Here is a 15,139-nt window from a genome sequence, read left to right as displayed (position 1 = left end):
AGACGTAAGACGAAGACGACTATGAGATTGAAGCGAGAACGATCAATTGTATTCCATAGTCACCTAGCAATGTAACAGGAATCACAAGCACAAATCCATATAACGGACGGAAATAATCGTATATTCATGAAAATTATGCATTAAGACGTATCACGGCTTTACTATGGAATTCTGATGGTTGGAGGTTAAGACCAGTCAGGGTGCGTGCCAATCTATGTGAATGTGCTTCAATGCCAATACATGACGTGCAGCGATGTTATATAGGAAACCGATGCATGAGGCATACGTGCTAGAACGCACTGATAATACTACAAGAGGAAACATGGACGCAAGCCAATAACAAACAATAACGACCGTTTATACAGGTAACAAGACTTTGACACCAAAATACTCTCGTTTCTGGAAGAGCTTTCCGTCGAGCATGATTTGATCTTGTCCGATACTGTTCCTGACGGTATCGGTGGGATCGGTAGCCTCGGCAATCTGAATTTCTCGCCATTGACTGTTGGTTGGTACCTGTTAATGGAGAGAACAATTCAGCCTTGGACTTTATATGAGAAAACAAGAGGCGACGTACGGGTACACCAGCATCCATGAGTCTCTTGAACTCCTTGTAGACACCTTGTTCTTCTACACAGCCTTCTCGTTGGATGAGAGGTGAGTCTGCGGCAGGGGTCATTCGGAGTTCGCCGATACTACTGTTGAATTGGACTATGGATAATCGCTCAGAGTTGAGCTGGTCGACAGGTGGCTTGAACACTCGGTGTCGGGTAGCCTTGAAATGACCGCCCGAGACGATTTCAAGGGTTTCACCGATATTGATTACGAGAGCTCCGGGCTTGTAAGGGACGTAGTGCCATTGCTCGTCATGTCCCCAGATCTGAAGACATGAAATTGGCACAGAGAAAAGAAGGGTGGTGAGTCCGAAGTCGGTATGTCCGTGCATCCGGAGACCTCTGGAAGCTTCCTGAGTCTCCTTCTGCACTGGTCTGAAAATAGCATGTCGGAAGTAACCTTCTCCAGTTGGGCTACCTTTCGATTGCACATTATCCCAGAGCCAATCGTCTGGAAGCTCGAGAACCCTCGAGAAGAGGGTTAGAAGTCGTTTGTTGACGGAGTAGGTCAAGTACTGAATGTGAGAAGCAGCTTGACTCAGTGACAGCTCTCTACAGTATGTCGCGGCACAATACACTTACGGTGGAAAAAGCTTCAATCTCATCCAAGAAAGGTTGAAGACACTCGGGCACCAAGTCTCGGTTCTCCCATTGCTCTTTGTACCAGTTGAACTGCTCGATACCATCTGCGGGTCCCTTGTGTCGCTGAGCACACAGACTTATCAGTAACATGTCTTGGTGAGAATGGATTGAGACCTACCTTGAATCCGTATGGGTGCTTGTAACCAGCCCATCGTCCAGTATCGGGGTGGAATAAGAGTCTATCTTTGTCCTCTTGCGACATCTTGGTGTGGGTATATTGGGCAAGAGCGAACTGCCTATGAAGCTACCCCAAAACTGTCAGTTCAGAAATGGATATAGTCGTGGATAGTGGTAACTTACCTGCTCTAAGGAGACACCGTAATTTTCGAGGAACAAGAAACCATCTTCTCGGATAGCCCTCTTCACTTGCTTAACAAGGTCTGCTTGGACCGCGGGATCTTCAGAGTCGAGGAGGGACAAGTCAATGGAAGTGAGTTCAGCAAAATTTTCGGTCTGCTTGGTCACTGGTGGGATGTTCCATGGTTCGACGTATGGTTTACCAGGAGCATCAGGGGCAGGTGGGTTGAAAGGTGCTGAAGGAGCCATATTGTATGTTCGTTATTGTTTGATTAGATGAGTGAAGATGTGTTGCTTACGAGATGGATTGCAAAGGACATCTTGGTCTCATCTTATATAGCTTCTTCAGACGTCTGCGCCGTCGTTCACAAGCCCGCCCCCGTGCATGCATGCGTGAGCATCTCAAGATATTCTGAGGAGTAAAGATAACTCACTCTCCTCAGGCACAAAAGGTGCTCCTGTGATAACGTGAGGTGCGCCCCTCGTCGGCTACCAACGGTCGGCTATCACTTATCAAAACGGTGAGTATCTCCTCCTCCGTGGTCACCTCCTCTCAGAGGTGCTCCTCCCTTCGGATTTACCTAACCACCTATCTTTAACCTGTCATGCTAAATCTGGATCTTTCCTGCCTTGTCATGTGACGTTATAGCAGCTTTGATCACATCAAGCTGGCTGTGATGAGCGACTCATCGATTTCCGCTCACCCTAGCCGCCTTCATCACAAGAGTCAATGTCATTCCGCACATTGCCGTACTCCGGGTGTAAGTGGGTATCTGAACGTACGCATGATTTGTCTTTAACAGGTTACCAGCAGTCCTCGAGGATGAGGACTCAGCTGTGTCTTCATGTCAACGCGAACACCGTGCAAGCCATTTGAGGTTGTTTTGCTTTCCCGCAGTGCCGAGCGGCAAAACAATCGTAATCATACAGTAACATGCATACGGAAATATCTAAGATCTAATCATACAATCAAGGTCTGACGCAAGCGATTTGAGCAGTGTACCAGTTGGAGATAGCTTTGGTATCACCGGTGATCGCCACACTGTCAAAGGTTTTCAAGGCTTCAGCAGCGAGAGGTCCGTCGTTGACCAATCTTCCAACCCATTTATTGTGCTTTCTAGCAGCCTTGACGATCTTCTCGATAGCCTCTACAAATACTGGCTCGTCACCTTTGGCAGGGGTGTAACCGAGGAGTGACTGGGCGAGATCGTTAGGACCGATGAAAAGGTAGTCTAAACACTGAACGTCAGTCCATGTTCCTCACGAGCAGTCCATATACTTCTTAAACTCACCGACACCTGGCACAGCGGCGATAGCATCTACGTTCTCCACACCTTGCTTACTCTCAATCTGCAAGATGGTCAAGATGGTTTGGTTGGCGGATTTCATGTATTCTGGAGTTGTCAAGCCGTGGCCGATAGCGGGGAAGGCGGAACCTTGCCCTCGGAGACCTTGGGGAGGGAATTTCGAGTAGGTAACGACGGCCTGAGCTTCTTCAGCTGTGTTGATCATGGGGACCATCAGACCGCTGTTTGAAGAGTCAGCTAACAGCGACGTCGATAAGGCACTGCTACTTACTGGGCACCGGTGTCCAGAGCTCGCTTCAGGATATCCGGCTGAGGACCTCGTACTCTGATAATTGGACTGACACCAAGCGCGGAAATAGCCGAAACGGAGTTGTGCATGGAGTCATCGCCGATGTGACCATGTTCACAATCAATAATCACACCCTGTTAGGCTGGCCATCAGCATCTCTAACAAGCAAAATTCGAGAGCACGAGCGGAAGGACTCACATCTAAACCGGTCAAGGCGACTATCTGCGCATGTCGAACAGAAGGAATAGCAATGAAAGTCATCAAAGCGGGCTCCTTCTTCCTCAGATTGTTGAGAAGTCGGAGTCTGGGGTTCTGCACCTCGGTAGTGTGAGCGGTAGGGTATGAAGAAGCCATTGTGGATGCTGATTGTGTACTGTTTGCTTGGACTTGCGTGTCAGATGAAAGATAGTGTTCGTATAAATAGTTTGGGAGTTAGAGATTCGGCCAACTCTAATATGCAAGGCGTCATATATATATATACATTCCATCTGGTCTCGCCCGTATGGATATCTTCACATCTCATCCACTAATATTCGGTCTATCTCATACGTGCAGAGGAGTAAAAGAGGACAAGTTGAGGAGTTATTATCGAACTGATAATCTTGTCACTTGAGATAAAACGCATATTATGGGAAGCCAACTCTCCAGGGAGGTGCTGACAGGAACAAATGTTTCGCGAGAATAACGTAAAATGTTAGCACTTCGGCCCGGAACTTAAGGGTGAAGACCAAAACCCCGATCACCGATAGAGGAGCTAACCAAAAAAGAAACGCCAATCTCGTATAAAAGGAGGAGAGCACCTCCCGAGTCTTGTGGATGCCCCAGGTTCGCTATCTTTGGATCTCATGATAAGGTATCCACGTAGTTAGGATGTGGCGATAAAGCGAAATCCAAATCATATATATGCTGAGCCTATCAGCGAGTTTACAAAAGTCATTCTTCATCTTTTCCCATCGACTTTCCATAACTTCTGATACCAAAGATACTTAGCAACATGGCCGATCACACTGAAACGAAACAAATCGATGACAAGGATGTCGAATTGGCAGTCCTGCACCAAAGTGTTGATGATGCCAACTCCCATATGCCAGAGAGTCTTCGAGGCTTGACCGACGACGAACGACGGGCCCTTGAGAAGAAGATCGTCCGAAAGGCTGATATGGTCATCCTGTAAGTGGTGAAATCGCCAAAGTATCAAACTCATTGCTGATCATTCATCCGTAGTCCCATCATCGGTGTTCTTTACATCTTGAATTGTAGGTCAAGTCTCATTGACTTGAGGTCGCATATGCTGACCTTCTCCTTGCCAGACATCGATCGACAGAACCTTTCCGCTGCCAAGCTCCAGGGTATCATGGACGACCTCAATATGACCACCCAACAATTCGCTACCTCGATCTCAATCTTGTTCGTCGGTTATCTGCCATTCCAAATTCCGAGTAACTTGATCATTTCCCACATCACTCGTCCTGGTGCCTATATCTGCATTGCCGTTACCATCTGGGGGTCAATCTCCGCAGCTACAGCTGCTGTGCACTCATACAACGCTCTTCTTGCCGTGCGAGTCATCTTGGGGGCAGTGGAAGCTGTCTTCTTCCCAGGTGTCATCTACCTCCTGTCCGCTTGGTACACTAAGAACGAGCTTGGAAGAAGAATCGCAGGGTTGTATATCGGTCAACAAGTCGGTAACGCTTTTGGTGGTCTTATTGCGGCCGGATGTCTCAAACTTGACGGTGCTCACGGTATCAGAGGATGGAGAGTGAGTATACACCTTCATGAAAGATTCTGTTGTATGCTGATCAGATGCTACAAATAGTGGTTGTTCATCATTGAGGGAGTTGCCACCGTTGGACTTGGTCTCATCTTCGGTTTATTCCTGGTAGGTCTGATCTGCCTCTTGTGTCCTTGTCATCTTACTGAATTGGGATGTCCAGCCTGAATACCCTCACAACGCCAAGATGCTCAAGCCTATCGAACGAGATATGGCCGTGTGGCGACTTGAGCGAGAAGCTGGTGCTGCTGAAGGAAATGAACAAATTGGTACCATGCAAGGTTTCTTCATTGGTCTCAAAGACCCAAAGGTAGATCAAGATTCTTTTCCGTCACATTGCGAAGTACTGGGCTGACTTTTGATATTGGGCTAGATCTACTGTCTTATCTTCATGAACATGATGTCTCAATGTATGGGCTCGATTGCCAACTTCTTCCCTACCATTGTCAAGACCCTCGGATATAACTCGATCAACACTCTGCTCCTCACCGCCCCCCCTTACGTCTTCGCCGGCTTCTTCTACTGTGGCTTGACCTGGTACAGTGACGTGAGTTGTTCTGCATCAGCGTTTATGGGTGGCACTCCGACTGACTCACCCAATTTCCCTTCTGCAGAGGAAAAACACGATGTTTTTCCCTATCTTGTTCTGCTTATCTCTCGCATCAATCACATACATCATCTCCTTGGCCACTACCAACACTGCTGCGCGATACACCGCCATGATGTTCATGCCTTCAGGAAGTGGTAAGCTGACTCGTCTCCCGTTTTCTCGCTCATCCAGCTGACTCCTTCGCTGCAGTCGGTCCCCAGCTCCTCCTCTACAAGACCATCAACCACCACATGCCCCGACCTGTCGCCAAGAGGGCCGCTGCTATAGCCATGATGAATGCGATTGGCGGTACTTCGAACATCTGGACGAGTTATCTCTGGTACAATGGCCCAAGATACTTTGCCGCTTTCGGAGCCTGTAAGTCTGACTTTGTCGATTGAGATTTCCACCAAAGTATCCAGTGCTGACTGTTGTTCACACCTCGCAGTGCTTGCAAGTGGTGTCGTCTTTGCTGCTACCCTCACAGGATACAAGTTCTACCTTCACCAACAAAACCGAAAACTCGACGAAGGTGGCGAGAGAGCAAAGGAGACTATGAAATACGGTGTCACTCAACAGATGATCGATATGGGATGGAGATACGAAGGTTATTAAGTTGTCCTCTTCGTTCCGGAGGAGAAGTTGCCTCGAAGAGCTTTGTATCATGTTCATACATAGCTTGTGAGAATATGTTGTGTTAGGATGCGAAGGGAAGAAGCTTCCTAGTTATAGTTCTGATAGTCTCTTCTGCGTTCTCGGTTAATCAGTTTTGTAGTACGTGTTTGTTCTCAGTAGTAGGAATTGCAGACTTCTCAGACAGGTATGCATCATGTGTTCGTCAATTCTGCAAGACAAGTCTCTGAGATGATCTACGGAATACAGTAAGAACGCCATGGCCCTATGGCGGCATTCCCAGCGCTCATATCTAAACGAGATCACTTTTAACAAGAAAACTGTTTTTGCCACAAATATGATTCGTCCACCAGTTACCCTTCCCTGATTCGCTGTGGACTTTTGAGAGATAAGAATACGTTGGCCTTGTGATGATCTCCAAAGCAAACGTAGAAAATACATACACCTACACATCTGAATGGCATGTCTCTATACTGATTGGAATGTGTCTACGGTATACGTGGCCATTCCTGCAGGATGACTTGTCCAATCCTTATGAGAGAGATTTTCACCCGGACCGAAAACCGGATGAATAAGATAGCAGCAAAATCATCTGACTGACTAGGATCCATCATACTCACCCATCTTCAGGGTAGAATGGAAGGGTACTTGAGTCAAGTTATGCGGGATCCCCAGTTTACAGCGGAAGGCATGCACCAACAAGACGATAAGCATTGGCAAGATTGCAGTTACATACAACCGAAATCACAGTTCTAACTCTATTACCAAGCATGATTATCACTAAGCTTCTCTTCCGTGTACTATCATAAACATTCATAACATCATATATCTTAAATCGACACCCCGAGTCTCTTACATCGGTGATATATCTTGATCAAGGGCCTATCGTGTGATCGTCTGCGCACCATGCAAAGGGGCAGTTCAGCTTCCGAGCAGAGTTCGCCTGAGATCGAACAAGTCACTGGGAAGAATGTTACATTGCAGCCATTTCAGTGTATGATATGTTCAAGAAGGTTCACCAGACATGTGAGTGATATTGCCTTCACTCACGAGTCTTCATGATGATCTCGATAAAAGCGTCTCCATGAACATGAACAGTCAAGGGCAGTGCTGACGTTCGAAATTTCGGTTTCACAGGAGAATCTGAAAAGGCATTCCTTACTCCATCAACCCTCTGATAAGAACACAAAATTCTCCTGTTTCTATTGTATCAAGGTGTTTGCCAGGCGTGATTTGAGGAAAAGGCATATAAAGAAACAGCATCCTGATCGACCTACGACCCCTAAAGACAATGCAAATTCGAATAATAATCAGCAGGATGGGATCTCTCCGACGCAATCGCTTCCAGGTCAAAATCTGGACCAACAGCAGCCGGAGGCACAACAACCACCTTTCTCCTATGATCTCAGTCAACTCGATTCAGCTATCTTCCCCCATTCCTCCTCCTCCTCTTCTACAGCTTATCAGCCCAATTCCAACTTATCAGCCTCGGGTAGCTATACTCAATCCCTATATCCCCAAAAGAACACCAACGTAAATGTAGAGACCAACTCGATACCTGTACAAGAGATGTTCAGGATAGAGTCTCTACTGTCGCAGCCACCTCTCAGTATGATGGATGGAATTGACCAGATGCAAGGGCAATCAGATTGTGGGTATTTGCAACCTATTCTTGATTGGATTTGCATAACATTGTGCTGACTTCTGACCTGTTTTTGTAGATTCAGCACCAACCTATTCTGATCGTAGACCCAGTACGGTAATATCCCGAACGTCCCCTCTTTCCTCAACGTCCACCAACGACATATTCCTTTCGCAGAACACGGTCGAGAGCGGGGTCAACCTATTCTTCCAGCATGTCTCAGGTTATTTCCCTTTCCTTCATCGACCGACATTCAATATCTCTCAAACCTCCGAATACCTCTTAATGGCAATGTTGAGCGTTGGCATGCAATTTAGCGATGATGAGGCTGAAGGAAGCAAGATTGCGAAATATTGTTTTACCCGAGGAAGAAAGATTTTAGATGCGATGGAACAGGAGGAACATGATCAAGGAGCATTCAAGTTGGATGTGATCCAAGCATATTTGTTGTTGGAGATCCACGCGTCGATGTACTCGGCTGGATCTGATAGTGCGTATGGACTCAGGATGCACAATAGGTTAATAGAGGTGAGTGATAATCCTACGTTCTATGCTGGAATACAAGTATCGGCACCACGGGGGGAAGGGCTCGGCCTCAGATCAAGGCAAATTAGTTTATGAACAGGTAGGATGATAGTTGACCTTGTAACCCTGTTGCAGCTCGCTAGAACAGGCGGTCTGACGGATCCGTATCCCTCTCAATCAGCCAGCTCAGGTGATCTAGAAACACTGTGGCGTCAGTATGTCAAAGCTGAAAGTCATAAACGGTGAGTCCATTTCTCCTTCTCTCACTGTTTCCTTTGCCTACCATATAGATATCACAAATCATAAGAATGCAGTGCTGATTTGCATCGCGATTCTTAGCACCTTGTTCGCTGCGTACCACCTTGACGTACTATGGTATCACACCCTCTCAGTACCGCGTACCATCTCCCATCTTGAGATCAAACATGATTTACCATGTTCAGAAGATATATGGCAAGTCGACACGGCATCCGAATGGGCTTATCGTACTTTGATCAACGACCAACAGCAGCAACAATCTTCCCAGCGGTATTTGACTGCTGTCCGATCCTGCTTGACTCCCAACCCATCTTTAGACATGTCAGCCTTTGATGCCCATGGATCATTGGTGGTCATCCTGTTCTTGCTTAGTAGTGTAAGGGAGATGTCCGGTTGGTCAACTATGACTGGGAAGGTATGCATAGAAAGATTCGAGGTAAGTGTACAGCCGTCTACCTTCTTGACGTCCTAGACCAGCATAAAATGATTGATTCTGACATGTTTTTTTTTTCTTTTTAATTATAGGCATTACATGCTTCTCTCACCGCTTTCGAACCAGTCATTCAGAGTAATATCGATTCTTCTCCGATGTCTGTACTCATGCAAGCCACTTGGCACACTGCGATGATAGAGCTGTTACTTTGGTCTCCATCGCATACGAATGGGGTCGTAGAAAGAAGTCTGGAAGCGGCTTTAGCAGCATCGTACGTGTGTCTTTCCTTATATCAGACTCTGGATTTGGGATTCAATCGCTAAAGACACGACGATCTATGTCTAAATCTGTGCAGTGCTCGTCTCAGCAATTCCTCAACTACATTCTCATCGCCTATGGTAGCAGCTTCGGTAGATCGACACCTAAGCTGGTTCCTGACCTATCTAGATACCAAAACAGACGTATCGGACGAAGCTCCCTGGATGGCTATATTCGCATTCAAAGCTGTACTCGTGTCTTATCAATTGGTTAAAGCCGGCTGTATAGAGACGCTGAATAATATTCCCCCAAGACATAGCTCAGAGATGTTGGATTGGATCAGAGAGGTGTTTGAAAGGAGGAGGAATTGGAAGGTGGCCAAGATCATCGTCAGTAGTCTGGAGGAGTTGGAGTAGACCACGTACGTGGAGACTGAAGACTGGAAATTGTTGTAATTCTGGTATGTTGTATCACCCATATCATCATATCGTTATATCGTTATATCACGATTATCCAATGTATCTCCATATCAACGCACAGGCCTTAGGGATGATGGATCCTACGTCATCACCATCAAAGTTTGACTCATCCCCACTTCACGTGGCGTCGTCAACCCATATGTATCACTAACCAAACAAGAAGACCAACGCACACCTTGATGACAGAATCCGTCACAAATCTTTCTCTCATCCTTGTTCTTTGCTTTCTTTTGTTCCTCGGACTATCGAAAATAATCGAATATAACCTCACTATCAACCTCATAAACGCCTCGTGCTTATTACGCTCAAAGCATCTACCACAATGGGTACTCGAGGACTTATCGGCTTCATCATTTCCGGCAGACGTAGAGGATGTTATGTCCAATCCGATTCATACCCGGAGGGAATGGGAGTTGGTATTGTCAAATTCATCCTCGGTCTCACTCCTGAACAAAGAGAAACCATGATCAGACGACTTGAAGAGGTGAGTACCAGCTGTACATTTCGGATGAAGGTCTAGGTCTATACTGAAATGATGGGGCAATGCATAGATCATTTGGGTCGAATCTGGATCCGATGCACCGAAGGAGATCGTTGAGAAATACGGATCTTTGGAATTCCATCTATCACCATACGAGAAACATATCAAGGCGACCGATCCAGAGATCTTCCGACAATCTCAATTGTATCAACATGAAGAACAACCTAATGGATACTATGCCCTCTGCAGAGGAATTCAAGGTGCATATTGTCTGCCATACATCTTAGATGGATCCCTGAAACACATCATCGATAGTACCGAATTCGTGGAAGATGGTTTGTTCTGCGAATGGGCTTATTGGATAGACTTTGAGAAGCAGGTATTCATAATGGATGATGAGAAAGAAAGGAAATGGAACTTTGATCAGTTGGATTCGGGATTCTGGGGCAAATTGGTAGATGACAACTTACAGCAAGAAAGAGAATTTGAACGAAGAAGGAAACAGAAGGAAATCGAAGAAGCGAATAGTACACAGCAGCAAGGATCCGAAGAAAAGGAGGAAAGTAAAGGAGCTGACGAAAGAGTCAGTATATTCCCTCTATATAGTCAGAAAAGATATGTAAAGACAGCTCAAAGCTAAATTTGCTGATGACGATCCAGGAAGAATCGAATCCCAGATCCGCAGCGTGAGAATTGGAACCTACTTGATCAAAAGGGCAACCTTGGTAGATAACTTGTATATAAGAGAAAAAAAAGAAGTCGTAATTCAATTGGAAGTCATCATTGAACTTGCAACATATCCATGTAGATACATGACATGCGCACAGACCAGCACAGACAGACGCACGTTGACAGGCAAAGAGACGAGTCAACTATCGTCAACTACAGTCAACTGCCAGTACATAGGACATCTCATCAGCTCAATCGCACACGTATATTTCTACAATCCCATGCATCGTTTCTTCATTTCTTCGTTCTTTCACATCCTACTACCAAAGCTCACTCGCTGTCAACATGGGAACCAGAGGACTTCTTGGGTTCATCGTTGCCGGAAAGCGAAAAGCATGTTACAACCATTATGATTTCTATCCTGACAGGTTAGGGGTACGAATCGTCATGTTCATCTTGGCACTTACACCTGAACAAAGACGGTCCATGATCGAGCGATTGAAAGAGGTAAGCTCAACTACCAGCATCCTACTGGAACAGAGCGAGGGTCTGATAACTAATCTTATCTTATAGATCATGTGGATCGACGAAGAATTTGATTCACCACCTTCCGAAGAACTCATCCAATACTACACTTCCAAAGACTTCCATTTGGACTCGTATGAAAAGGAGGACAAGCTGAAAAGCCCTGCCGAGTTCGAACAACGAAGACGTACCCCTCACAGTTGGTCTGAGCTCCTCAGAGGGATGCAAGGTGACCCCTGTCTCCCGCAGATTCTCAACGGTGAACTCAAGCATCTCATCGACCAGACTGGGTTCGAGTCCAATTGGCTTTGCTGCGAGTACGCCTACTGGATCGATTTCGAGAATCAAACCTTTGAAATGACGGTGGGTCAAGAAGGCAAATGGACTTTCGATCAATTGAACGAGAAAGGAAGATATTGGCGAAGACTTGTGGACGATGAACTATGGACGGAACGATTGATAGAACAATATAGGGAGAGCTCCACCGCTCAAGACATGTTCGCGGGTGTCAATGTGAGTGTAGGATGGTCAGTGGTCCCTCGACTACTATAACTGACCGATCATGTTTTACCTGATCGATCTGATCAGGCAAATCCCACTGGCTCTTCCCATCATATCGCTACCAACCAACCTTATGGAGAAGATGATCATACTCATCCCACCGATATCCAAGATCCCAACCAGGCCCCGGATGCCCCTAAGGAAAGTGATGCATTCCCTTATGGGGCATTCTTCGATAGCTTAGGTGTCAAGGTCGCTCTTGCCAACTCAAATACCATGGAGGCACTGATCGACGAGGCGGCTTCTGCTGGCATTGACAATCAAACCGATGGACGAGCCTGAAGGGCTGCTCATGGAAAGAGAGAGTGTTGAATGTACAACGTTCTTCTAGGTGGAGTGCTGTAGCAGTTAAGACTTATGACAGCGAGGAGATGTATGACTTGTGAAACAGTTCTCGTTATCTCTGGAACAAGCTCGAGTGAATGCTGTCTTTTCCTATAGTACTGTAAGCACAGCACAGGTTCACCATGAGGATTGCTGTAACACGACGGTAAGGCCGACCAACTCCTCTGCATATACTATCACTTGACAACCCTACTATCCTCGTAGTCAACTCAGATGGTTCACGGAAGGTGGCACACCTGTGTCGTTACATAAATGCTGTATTGTCACAAAGTCTCGATGTCCCACTTCTTTATTGTTCAGAATTCTGCGCGTCCCATGATGTCTCATGCCAGAATACAGATCCACAGTATGCTCCATGCGTGTCTGTTAGATAGCCTGCTTTGTGACGTTCGTCCATAAGTCCGGGCGAGTCCTCGAAAATTCATAGGCATGTCCAAAGTGAGATCAGGAGATCTTGAAGTGTACAGTACTTTGCGTCGTCAGTGCCACTTCTAGCTCACCAAGAGTCTGATAGGTATCGTTTCTTCGCGGTGTTGTTCCTTCAGTGAGAACACTTCTTCAGTCAACTTGACTTCCTTCTCTCGTCTTCTCTGTCTAGATCGAGCTTGGGATTCTGCATCTTTGCGAATTGATGCAAGAGCGGAAGAGCTTTATGCGTCGGTAGACCAAATTAGGTTTTGCTAATTTCCTGATGCGACGAACACTTACTCCTTGTACCCTTACCATTTTGAGATGCACTCGCCACTTTGGAAAGAATGCGATACATCAAAATTCTGTTGCGGAGTGTAAAATATGGAGGCACACACCGTTGATCTATTGCATCTGTCATCCCCGATGACTGGTGCCCAGCTTGGCCCTTGAGCTGAAGCCTCGCTTCACACCCACCCACATTTCCAACTGTCTCAGAGAATTCGGCAACTCCGTGCGTCCCCTACCGGGAGATGGGAAAGCAGGCTGCACAGTGACACTAGGAGCAGCGGTCCTCCGACTGTGCTGAGAGATGAGGTGAGGCTTGGAACCTGAAAGGTTGGAGCTCAGCTGAACCTACGTATCCATGATATTCCATCTCAGATGGAGAGCTGACCGGATTGACTGAGCTCGTCCTCGCTCCAAGTGAAGACATAGTAAGCCTCCTCGCTATTCATTGATTTCCCAGACCAGAACCACCGTGATGACACTCATCCCGTGTAATCTTGTGGTTCTTGATTCCAATGAGACTCAACTTGACTGTTTGCCTTTCTGAACAGGTAATTGTACATACTGCCCACTTTCCAGACGAAGAATACGTTCTATATAGCAAATACTTTGCAGGTGATTGACGTATCATTGTATCCATCATATACGTGTTAGGATGCTTTCGGTCAAGGCGACATGACAAAGGATGAAACGCATCTAGAGGAGTATTGGGGTTTCCTATCCTTTCAGTGCATTGGGTGGAGCCGGGGACAGTAAAACATACTATTGACAGTAGAGATTACAAGCCTTTTCTACAAAAGAAGGTCGATGTGAATCCCTAGGAGTGATACTAGCATTTTCTCGCTTCACTCTCGATCCATTGTCTTTCCTCATCCGTAAACTCATACTCAGATCCGAGTTTGTCTCTATACAAAGCCTGAAGCTAATGATATTTCTCTTGTTCAGCATTCCTCTCGTAGGTGGCGTGCTCGGATGAAGCTCGAGCTTGGGTGATCAGCTTCTCCTGAGTCGCGATCCCGCTTTCCAGCTCTTTGATGTGATTGATCCTTCGCTCTCGAAATTGCCTTTGGGCTTCTCTGTCTAAGGAGACAAGTACACTGAGTCAAGCCAGGTTTTGCATTGTGTCTAATGGCTCTTAGTGCTCCCCAGCAGAATATGTGGACCTACGAGTGTTGTTCTGTAAAGCCCACACATTAGTAGCTGTATTGAATACCGATACGACTCAGTAAAGACTTAGGCTGGTATGATTATTGGAACGTTTGGGTCTACCAATGACGCTAGTCATCTCAGCGAAGCTTTGTGGTTGAGCAGAAGGATTTTGCAAGAAAGGGCTGGAATCACTGCTCGAGGGAAACATGGGTCGATGCAAGTTTATGGTATCAGTCGAACGGTGAGGCTGGGTTTGATTGCATGCAGTGGAATCGTTGCTTGCAATTGGATTATTCCAGGCAGCAGAATATTGCCACATCGTCCCAGCTAAATTATCAGAAGGTACCTCGTCAACCGTGGTAAGTGTATCATATCCTTGCTGGTATGGTTCATGCGGAAGATGAGCTACGGGACCGAGCCAAAGGGGCGGGAATTGAGTTCGATCTAGTAACCCATCATTGAAGCTAGGGGCTGGATCAGCCCTATTGGTCGAATCGGTGCCTTGGGGTTCATACCTTGTGATGGTGAAAATTAGTTATCAGCATGTAGATCGAGATAGACATAAATATAGTAGAATCATGCACAAGTCATAGTTTTGTGTCAGATCATCATCCGTTTTTGGGTGTTGTTGCCACCATACGTAAATTGATCATTATTCATCTTTACCAGCGCAATTCAGTTTAAGTTGAAGATGAAACTAACATGCAGAGAATCGCAGAAATATCATATCTCAAGCTAATGGTCATGATATATAACAGCATGACTATCCTATTTCTGCAGGCCGGTTGGGTCTAAATCGGAGAGTACCGTAAAAGGATACACGAATCAGCAGGGTTCTTACTGTACGATGAAGCTTGAGACAATGATTCGCAGAACGTTCGTAAGATGCACAAAAGATCTGAACAAAGGATATTGTACAGCCTGCATATCCTATCGGGACGCAAAATCATGTAAGGTAAGTGCTATGCAGTCGCTG

General features: G+C 46.2%; 6 protein-coding genes across 6 annotated transcripts; 4 read left to right on the top strand and 2 right to left on the bottom strand.

Annotated features, from left to right (window-relative positions):
* Positions 1–357: 357 nt before the first annotated feature.
* On the bottom strand, positions 358–1,802 carry V865_006518 (uncharacterized protein; the record flags this gene model as incomplete). Its single annotated transcript, XM_066230276.1, has 5 exons — positions 358–516; positions 578–1,129; positions 1,197–1,319; positions 1,375–1,500; positions 1,557–1,802. The coding sequence occupies 5 exons, from the start codon at positions 1,800–1,802 to the stop codon at positions 358–360; spliced, it is 1,206 nt and encodes a 401-aa protein (XP_066086373.1).
* Positions 1,803–2,522: 720 nt separating this feature from the next.
* V865_006517 (uncharacterized protein) lies at positions 2,523–3,503 on the bottom strand (the record flags this gene model as incomplete). The annotated part of the gene is made up of 4 exons (XM_066230275.1): positions 2,523–2,785; positions 2,846–3,081; positions 3,132–3,283; positions 3,348–3,503. The coding sequence occupies 4 exons, from the start codon at positions 3,501–3,503 to the stop codon at positions 2,523–2,525; spliced, it is 807 nt and encodes a 268-aa protein (XP_066086372.1).
* Positions 3,504–4,143: 640 nt separating this feature from the next.
* Positions 4,144–6,124, top strand: V865_006516 (uncharacterized protein; the record flags this gene model as incomplete). The annotated part of the gene is made up of 9 exons (XM_066230274.1): positions 4,144–4,319; positions 4,374–4,405; positions 4,460–4,908; positions 4,966–5,028; positions 5,084–5,230; positions 5,294–5,467; positions 5,535–5,664; positions 5,720–5,887; positions 5,958–6,124. The coding sequence occupies 9 exons, from the start codon at positions 4,144–4,146 to the stop codon at positions 6,122–6,124; spliced, it is 1,506 nt and encodes a 501-aa protein (XP_066086371.1).
* Positions 6,125–7,048: 924 nt separating this feature from the next.
* V865_006515 (uncharacterized protein) lies at positions 7,049–9,674 on the top strand (the record flags this gene model as incomplete). The annotated part of the gene is made up of 7 exons (XM_066230273.1): positions 7,049–7,168; positions 7,280–7,793; positions 7,864–8,312; positions 8,445–8,551; positions 8,649–9,003; positions 9,093–9,271; positions 9,356–9,674. The coding sequence occupies 7 exons, from the start codon at positions 7,049–7,051 to the stop codon at positions 9,672–9,674; spliced, it is 2,043 nt and encodes a 680-aa protein (XP_066086370.1).
* A 385-nt stretch (positions 9,675–10,059) lies between these two features.
* V865_006514 (uncharacterized protein) lies at positions 10,060–10,908 on the top strand (the record flags this gene model as incomplete). Its single annotated transcript, XM_066230272.1, has 3 exons — positions 10,060–10,221; positions 10,289–10,801; positions 10,879–10,908. The coding sequence occupies 3 exons, from the start codon at positions 10,060–10,062 to the stop codon at positions 10,906–10,908; spliced, it is 705 nt and encodes a 234-aa protein (XP_066086369.1).
* A 324-nt stretch (positions 10,909–11,232) lies between these two features.
* Positions 11,233–12,255, top strand: V865_006513 (uncharacterized protein; the record flags this gene model as incomplete). Its single annotated transcript, XM_066230271.1, has 3 exons — positions 11,233–11,394; positions 11,461–11,925; positions 12,001–12,255. The coding sequence occupies 3 exons, from the start codon at positions 11,233–11,235 to the stop codon at positions 12,253–12,255; spliced, it is 882 nt and encodes a 293-aa protein (XP_066086368.1).
* Between the last annotated feature and the right edge of the window lie 2,884 nt (positions 12,256–15,139).

Source organism: Kwoniella europaea, chromosome 2, assembly GCF_036810445.1.
Source record: "Kwoniella europaea PYCC6329 chromosome 2, complete sequence".
Lineage (NCBI taxonomy): Eukaryota > Fungi > Basidiomycota > Tremellomycetes > Tremellales > Cryptococcaceae > Kwoniella > Kwoniella europaea.
This window is presented reverse-complemented; position numbering and strand designations above follow the sequence as displayed.